General features: G+C 48.1%; 1 protein-coding gene across 3 annotated transcripts in view; it reads right to left on the bottom strand.

The window, feature by feature from the left end:
- Nucleotides 1–589: 589 nt before the first annotated feature.
- SERGEF (secretion regulating guanine nucleotide exchange factor) overlaps nt 590–9,359 on the bottom strand; it is a 213,006-nt gene continuing 204,236 nt past the window's right edge. For all 3 annotated transcript variants that reach the window (XM_046685028.1, XM_046685029.1, XM_046685030.1), the window contains exon 11: nt 590–951. In XM_046685028.1, coding sequence (XP_046540984.1) covers nt 611–951 — 341 coding nt within the window. In that variant the 3' untranslated portion in view covers nt 590–610. The remainder of the gene's footprint in view (nt 952–9,359) is intronic.

Below are 9,359 nucleotides of genomic sequence, written 5' to 3'. Positions count from 1 at the left end.
CACTCGTTCTGGATTCTTTTGTCAGTCCCAGGGGTCTCCGCTGTGGAGTCTTCCCAGGTCTCTTGTCCCTTCCTCCACTTACTCCTCTCCACTCCCTTCCACCCGGACTCCAGGGCTTTCTCCCTTGGTCCTAGTCACCAAGATAAGAACCTCTTCCCATCCAAGTATCCGGCCATCTGCTCAGGGTATCTCAATATCCTTGAAGCAGCAAACGACGTGCTCTGGGCGCTGAGAAGACAAGCTGAGGAGAGGCTGCAGCTGCTCCAAGCAGGGCCTAGGAGCCCTCTGGCCTGCTGAATTGAAGGCTGCTGGACCAAAACCACCACTGGGGATAGGGCCGAGCTTTCTGTCCCCAGCAGGCAGGGATGGGCGGGAGCCTTCCTGCTGGGCTTGGCTTTCCGTGTCCTTTGGCGAGGACCTAACCCTCATTCTCATCTGCTGCGTAGAAAGGATGTCTGTCTCCTTAAGCCCCGGACTCTGGGCAGGCAGCCTCCGTTGTTCCACTCTGAGGTCAGCCCAACCACAGTGCCTCCTGAGCCCTTCTCAGGCCAGCCCCACGACCTGACAAAGCAATTCTCTAGCAACACTGTGGGTGGAAAAAGCCACTTTATTAAAGAGGCTCTGTCACAAGCCCCCCATTTCTGCACGTGTCAGACTGGCTTTGGGTAGAAATTCTGGTTGTCTTTCCTTCCAGTTTCTCTTTATCCATGGCTTCCTGAGATTTGGCATCTTCAGTGGCATCTGGGGAAGGGCCAGTGACCTTGGAGCCCTGGTCCAGTGCAGGAAGGGCTGGCAGCTGACAGAGGGCCAGGGAGTGGCCAGCCCCGCAGCCCACAAGGAGACCTGACGACAACCGCAGAGACTGCATGGGCTTTGGGGCCCAGACGTTGGCTTCGGTGCCATCCCCGCACATGCCATGCTCGTTCCAGCCCCAGGAATAACAAGCCCCACCTGTGAAGGAGAGGGGAGACTGCTGTGGACATGGTTTTGGAGAACAGGGTTGAAACACTCACCTGGGGACACAGGTGTCGTCACAACCTCAGTTTACACATGAAAAAACCAAAGCTCAGTGACACTTGGTGGCATGCTCTCTGTCCCCGCTCCACACCTGCCTCCTGAGTCTGCTCCTGTTGCCCTGTTTCCCACCCCCACCAATCCACAGCTGTTCCTGCCCCAAACCTGGCCTTCCCCCTTGGCCCTTCCATCACTCCCACCCCCCAACACACACACATATAACCTAAGACCTGCCGACTCTGTCTCCAAAAACTTCTCAAATCCTCCCATGTGTCTCCATCTCTGCTGCCATCGCCCTGATCCTGAAGCCCTTTTCTCTCATCTGGGCCATGCCCATTGCCAGCTAACTACCAGGCTGCTTCCCAACCAGGTGGTCTCTGACACCGCAATCTGATCTCCTCACTCCCCTGCCTAGACCCCTCCGACTTCCCACCACCCTGAAGGAGGCCTTTCCTTGGCCTGGGAGGCCCTCAGTGACCTGGCTCCTGACTATCTTGCTGGCCTCCCTCCAACAACTCTCCCCCCACCCCTTGCATTCCAGAACCCTGCCTTCATTCAGTTCCTTAAACACGCCCTGTGGGCCTTCCTTTCTCTCGAAAAGGACTCTCGAAGTCCTTGCTCTACTGGGCTCCAGACCTCCTCATCCTTTAGATTCCAGCTTAAATGTGGCTCAGAGGCCAGAGTCCCCGGCCACCCAATCCAACTTAGACTCTTGCTATGGCCCGTGCGCGTTGTCTTCGAAGGCAGTGGGCGGATGACTTGTGTGGTGACCTGGTTACTGTCTGCTCCTCACTGGACCATCTGCTCTACAGTGAGGGAGAGTATCTGCTGTATCTCCAGCATGCAGCCTCGCACACAGCTGGTGCTCAATAAAGGTTTGTTGACTAGACGAAAGACTGAATGAACTCAGAGTCATACAGCCAGAGAGTCCCCCAGCCAGCATGCAAGTGCAGCTCTTCCACAGTCTGCTATGCTCCCATTCCATCAAATCACGTCTTCCTAGGTTTTGGACTCTTTCCTAGGGTTTAAACTCACTCACATTTTTCTGTAGTTGTTAAAAAAATTTGTTTCTGGATATAAAATACATCTTCATGGCAAACAGGAAAAAAGGGAAAATATGGATGAGTGTAAAGAAAAGCAGACTTCCAGAATCTTGCCCACTACCATGAATATTTTGGATATCTCTTTTGGACATTTAATTTGTAAATATTTGTGTATATTTTGTCCTGCTTTTATCCCTCGATATTATAACACAAACATTTCTCCATGGAATTGCAAATCAGTCAAAAGGTAAATTAAAAATAATTTGAAATTTTGAAATAGTTCAATATACAGAAAAGTATCAAAAATAATTTAACAGAAAGACATATCCCCACCCAGATTTAGAACATTAACATTTTGCCGTATTTGCTTTGACTCTTCCCTTTAAAAAAATCAATCATGAAGATAGTTTAAGCCCCCCTCCCATCCTTGCCCCCCGTCCATCCCCCGCTTCCCAGAAGTCACCACGACTTTTAAGTTGGTGTACATTATTCACATGATTGTTTTACTTTTTTCTACATCTATGTGCCCGTAAATACTATGTAATATTTTCTGTTTGTTTTAAAGATTTACATAAATAGTATCACTCAAATATGTATCCTTTTTGGGCCTTGCTCTTTACACTCAGCATTGTGTTTGAAATGCATCTGAGCTGATAGTTACAGGTCTAGTTCATTTATTTGAACTGTGCATAGTACTGCATTATGTATAAATCATGTTATTTATCCATTTCCCTTCTGATGGACAGCTCTTTAATGATAACTGTTATTTTATTAGACTATATAATATATAATACACAATATATTATACAATACTAAAATTGTTGCTATCATAAACAGCACTGCAATGAGCATCCTTGAACGCGCCTCCTTGTACAAACTGGTGTTTGCGCAGCGGTGATTCCTAGAAGTGTGGGTGTAGCGGATCATGTTTCATTTTACTCTGTATGGCCAATGATAGCTCTCCAAAGTGGCTGCGGTCATTTCTGGTCCCATCAGCAATGGATATGAACTTGTTTCCCTCTCTCTTTGCCCTTGGACTCCCGCTATTGTGACAAATATATTTAATAAACTTACATTTCCCCGCCCACCAGTGAGAGGAGCGTCACTTACTTCATCAGCCCTCCATGGCCTCTCCTATGAGTTGCATGTAGACATTCTTTGCCTGTTTTGTTCTTTGGTTGTTTACCTTTTTCTTATTGATTTGCATGTTTTCTTCGTGTATTCTCTTTTGTTTATATAATTCTTTGTTGTTCCATGCATTGCAAGTGTCTTCCCCCAGAAGTCTGTGGTGTGTCTCTTCACTTTGTTTATGGTGTCTTTTGTTATACAGATTTATTTAAAATGCTGCCTAATTGTCCATTATGGAGATTAAACAATTTCCTTAACCTGTATCCTACTGTCAGATAAGTAGGTTGTTTCTAATTTTTCATTATTTTGTATAACATTCCTCTGAACATCTTTATGCATGACTCTTTGTCTATCTAATTATTTTCTCAAATTAGATTCTTAGAATGTGAATTCCTGGTCAAAGGGTATAGACATTTTTGAGACTCCTGGGTTTTGAGCACTGCCAGAGTACTTTTCAGAAAGGTCACCTGACTTTAACTACAGCAATCTGTGCGAGTCTCTCTTTCACCCCAGCATGGCCAGTATTTATTAGTTATTATAATGTTTAAAAATCTTTCCTAATTCAAGGACAAAAAATGGTATCTCATTGTTTTAATTTGTACTTTTTTGGTTACCATTGAAACTGAAAATTAATTATGTTTCTCAAATATTTGTATTTCCTCTTTTGTGTATTGACTGCTTCGTATATTTTTCCTATTTAAAATATAAATAGAGTTTAAGCGCTCAGACCCAAAAGCCAGATGACCTGGGTTCAAATCCCAGCTCCTCCATTTATTAGCTGAGTGACCTTGGGCAAGTTACTTAGCCTCTCTGTGCTTCAGTTCCCTCATCTGTTAAATGGGGATAATAGTACCTTTATCATAAATTTGTGTACAAGGATTAAATGAGTATGTATAAAATACTTAGAATGATGCCTGGTACATAGTACTATATAAATATTTGCTATTGTTGTTATCAATTAAGAGCCTTGTTGCTTTAAAGATTTTTATTTTAAGAATATTAATTCTTTCTCTGCCATATCTTGCATAAGTCTTTTTTCTCTGTTTGACTTAAAATTTTGTTTTAGGTCTTTTGATGTAAATCGTAAGTTTTATGGTTCTATGTAGTAAAATGTATTAATCTTTTATCTTATAATTTTTTCCAGTGTTTGTAAGAATTGAAAGCCTATCCCTATCCAGATCGGAAAATATTCTTTTTCATTTTTCAATGATTTGTATTTTCTAATCTCTACATTTCACTCATTACCCACTGAAAATCTGCTTTACAGACCCTCCTTTCACAGAGGGAGGCTGGCCAGCCTGGGACATCCCTCTCCTTTCCCTAGTAGGAAGGCAATCATTGGCCAAAAGCTTGGGTTTGGGGAAACACAGATGTCTGCCTGTTTGGCCTGCGAGTGAGGAAATGCACATGGAGAGGATGGACCCCGGGCCGCAGCTCCTACAGTTCAGCCGGAGTTTCAGCCAGGTGGCTCCGGGGCACGAGGCGGGAGAGTGGAAGGCTTGGTACCTTTGGGCCCAGCTCGGCACCTGGTGTGGGCTTCGTGCCCGGCCCTGGTGAGTGGCACCAGCTGACGGTCAGCAGGAATGGGGGTGGGAGGAAGGCAGAGCTGACCTACCAGCAGGACACAGCTCGATGGGCAGCTGGCAGGTCCCTCTCCTCCTGCCAAAGGAAACACGCTCTGAGGAAGCTGCCCTCGGGCCGGGGTAGCCAGAGGCTTTGCGCCAGGCCTTTCATGCCCACTGGGTCGAGAAGCCTGGCAAAGGGCCTGAAATATCTTCCCCTAGTACTTCCAAAGAAGCCCACTCAAGGTTAGGTGCTTGATGTTCTTTATTTCGCTTAATTCCAACAACTCGGTGGGAGCTCTGTTTTATAGATTATTCTTGTTTTATCGACGATGAAACAGGCTCTAGAACCCAGGCAGTGTGGCTCCAGAATCTGTACTAAACTCTGCCTATTGTGTACAGGGCTTGCCAAATTTATTCTATAAAGGCAGACAGTCAATGTTTCAGGTTTGAGGGCCTCATTCAGTCTCTGTTGCACATTCTTCCTCTTTATTATAACCCTTTAAAAATCATTCTGAGCTTGCAAGGCCATACAAAACATGCCACGGGTCAGATTTGGTCTGTGGGGCATACTCTGCCGGCCCCTGGCATATGCAGACTGCATACAATTTACCATGCATGGGCTATGCTGTCCTGGGTTCCACATTACCAAACGGCTGTGTGATAAAGGTGCTTCTGTTCTGTCCCCGCCTACCTCCCACGGTTGCTAGGAGGGACTGCACGAGTTGATGCATGCATAATGCCCCAGCACAGTGCCCAACACATGGGGTCAGCTCACACCCACATAAGAAGCAGACCACAGGAGCAGAGGGAAAGGCAAAGAAGACCACGCCAGTGGCAAAAGGCACAGAGAGGGAGGGGCAGCAGCAGAGGGGAAGGCCTAGGGTGAAAGGACAAGACGTTTGGGGTTCCTGAATACTTTACACAAATCTCCTATAGAAAACAACCCAGGCTGCTGAACTCGGCAACTGAAAGATTGGCTATCCCCTTAATAGAAGGACATCTTTAAGTACTGAGCTCCTCCAGCATTTAGAATAGGTTACATCCGCCCCAACAACCTCACTTCGCGCCACCTTTTCAGGGGCACAGTGAAGATGGGAAGGCCCTCTGGGCTCAGCAAGACGCTACTGTGCAGGCTGTTCTCAAGCAGAAGTGAGAGGGAGGAGAATGGCCTACGACAAGCCTCTCGCTGAGCTCACTGGAATCTGGAACACCCAGTTTGCTAGACAGCTAAGTTACAGGACAATACCTGGCTTTACAGAGGCCTCTCTGCAGTGTGCCTGGTCCTTGCCTGGTCCTTGCAGACACTGAAATCCCACTTGATTGATCCAGATCTGCTTTACTGGCCCCGGGGCACATGGTGGAGCCTTGAGTGGAGAGCCCACAGTTACAGAGGGATTCCCTAGCCTCTTAGAGTTCAGGTCCTTTGTTCATGGGCTCAGGGGAGCTGGCCTGATCCAGGCCGTGACAAGTGATGAAGCTCATGGCCCACCACACTTGTGTCAGCCTAAGAGCTCTGCAGGCAGCGGAACCTTGGGACTGGCAGGGTCCCTGTCACGGGCTGGACACAGTACTCAAATCTGTTCAGCCCTTGTGGCACTGCCTGAGCTTCTTGGCAACCCGGGTCCTTCCAGGGCCTTATGCTGCTGGGACTGCAGCCCGGCCCTAGGGAGGGGGCAGCATTTCTGCTGGAGGGCCTTGCCAAGGAGTGGCAAACACATGAGCATGTGTGGCACAGCCTCCTGGTTGTTCCTGAACAACAGAATGAAGACTACATTTCCCAACCTCTTTTGCAGCCGAGTGTGGCCAATCAGATTCAAGCTGAAACGTTTGGTAATGGCTTATGGGACCCTTCCTTAAGAGACAGATGGCATGCACCCTTTGTCTGTTCTTCGTCCCTTCCTCCATCCTGTCACTAGGAACGTGGAGCTCAGGCTGCCATCTCAGACTATGAAGATGAGGGCTGCAACCTAGGGATGGGGCTTGTTTCACCCAAATGTCACTTTAATTCCCACGGCAACCCTCCAAGGTGTTTTACCTCCATTTTCCAGATGAGGTAACTAGGCTCAAAGAGATGAGATGACCTCTCACAGAGCCATTCCAGTCAGGACTAGAATCCGGGACTCCCAGGCTCCTTCACTGGTTCCAAACCACGTGAAATGGTAAGAAACTCGCTGAACACTGAGCGTACGCCAGACCAGGTGACAAGCACTTCGTGTGTATTGATTCAATGAATCCCCCAAGCCTGAGAGGCGCATCGAACGTCATCCCCATTTCTAGAGAGGTGGTGTGAACTGTGCAAGGTAACAGAGCTGACAAGAAGCAGGGCTGGATCCGAACCCAGGCAGTCTGACTCCAGGACCTCTTCTGTCAATGTACTGTCCTCTGGCAAAACCCTGCTTCCCAGATAATTAAGAAAAAGCACAGCATAACGGTCCACCTGTGTGGGGACAAGATCTCCATGGAAAGCAACAGTGTAGCTGGTGAGAGCAGCACTCTGCAGAGGAGCAGAAACCTCACTGAGGCCTTGTGAGCACCAGGGCCGGGGCTGCGGAAGCTGTGTACCTGGTGGGGGCAGGAAGAGGAGGGGGATGGGGGTGAAAAGTCAGGCAGTGAATGGTTCCCCTTCTCTCTTCCTGTCAAACACCCAGAGCATCAGGAAGGGCTGCTCTCCTGCAATACCAGGCAGGGAGAGAGAGGAGGGGTGAGGCCTGAGCACCTCAACAAGAGGAAGGCTCTGGATTCAGGAAGCTGGCAAATGTCAGTGTGGACACAGCCTGCCTTGGAGCTGGGCAAATTTGGGAAAAACTTCTGTGTGTCCAGCCACCCAAGCTCACAGGGATCCCACCCTTTCAGCAGTACTTGGTGGGATGGGCCCTAGGGTCCTGCTGTGAGCAAGGAACAGCGAGTGAGGAGCCTGGAATTCAGGCCTCCTGAAGTGTTTTGGGTCTAGGTGGCAATTTAACTTCAGAGTAGGAAGAGGCTCAGGTCCTTATCGTCTCTCGCCTGGACAGTTACAAGTCACTCTGTTCCTTGCATAGAGGCAGCTGGCCTTGGGTGCGGATGGGAATCAAGCTGCAACACAGTGTGGACTGGGTCCTCCCAGGGACAATTCCCTGTCCCCCCACCACTGAGGAGACCAAGTCCAGGCCTCCTATCCGGCTCTGGAGGCCCTCTGTGGTCTGTCCCTCTTTCCCAGCTCTCTGTCCCAGCCCCGCAGGCTCGTTGCTGCTCCCGGATTCACCCAGGCCTTTCACACGGTCATGATTTTGCTCAGATGAGTCATGTATTTCATCATGTGGGGGCTTCTTCTGGTTTGGCCCTGTGCTGGACACAAGACCCAGAAGAGGAAAATTCAGTTTCCACCCTTGGGGCTCCCAGTCCACCGGGGAAGCAGCCATAGAAATGATGATTATGGGGGCATGGCACGCGTGTGCAAGGATGCACGCACAACAGTGTGTACTGCAGCATGCCTTGTAATCGCAAAAGATTGGCAGAACTCCAAAATATCATCAATAGAGGAGTGTTTAAAGAAATTATGGTTTGACTCCACTACTGAATAATACCCAGCTATTAAGAATAATGAGGTGGAGCTCTATGGCTGGACATGGGAAGATATATTAGACATTTTTAAGAGAAAATAGGTTGCAGAACAATATACAGAGAGTATGACTTAATTTACAAAAAGCCTTTATGTATTTCTGTAAGTACAGATCCTGAAGAATACATCCCAAACTGAGAACAGTCTCTGAGGAAGAGAGGGAGAAATGGGTGAAGGGTGACCAGGATGTTCTTTATCATTTGTTCAAATATTTAAAAAAGCAATAACAAAGGATGATGATCAAAATAATAACTGTATTTCTAAGGGACAGAGGTAGCACAGAAGAGATGATATGCTCTGTGAGAAGAGGAGGTGGCTATCACTAAAAGATCCAGAGGTTAATTCTTTGCCGGGTTTTGAAGGATGAATAAGAGTTCACCAGTCCTGGGGCCCGCCCCATGGCCAAGTGGTTAAGTTCGCACGCTCCACTTTGGCGGTTCACTGGTTTGGATCCTGGGCATGGACCTACACAATGCTCATCAAGCCATCCTGTGGCGGCATCCCACGTAGAGAAGCTAGAATGACCTACAACTAGGATATACAACTATGTCCTGGGGCTTTGGGGAGAATAAAAGAAAAAAGAGGAAGATTGGCAACAGATGTTAGCTCAGGGCCAATCTTCCTCACCAAAAAGCATTAAAAAATAAAAGGGTTCACCAGTCCTAAATTTACCCATTCTGAGCCACTTTCATTGATCCCATGGCCTCCTGTTTTGCTGCACAAGAGAATGGTGCCTGAGTGTAGGGCTGGGTTCCACTGGGCTATCAGAAGACTGTTCATTTCACTTCCCCTGAGTGCCTGCAGTACCCAGAGCTCTTAGGCACACACCACACCCCTCCTGGTTCTACAGCTACTTCTATTTGTAACTGTCTCACCCGTCTGTGAGCTGGGGATGTGAGTGGGGTGTGGGGAGCAGGGCACACTCATCACTCAGTCCTCAGGATACAGCGACTGAGTGGAAGTGAATTCCTCTGGGCCTTTCCTCTGCCCACAGTCTTTCTGAGCCCCCTG

The sequence above is a fragment of the Equus quagga genome, chromosome 14, assembly GCF_021613505.1.
Source record: "Equus quagga isolate Etosha38 chromosome 14, UCLA_HA_Equagga_1.0, whole genome shotgun sequence".
NCBI lineage: Eukaryota > Metazoa > Chordata > Mammalia > Perissodactyla > Equidae > Equus > Equus quagga.
This window is presented reverse-complemented; position numbering and strand designations above follow the sequence as displayed.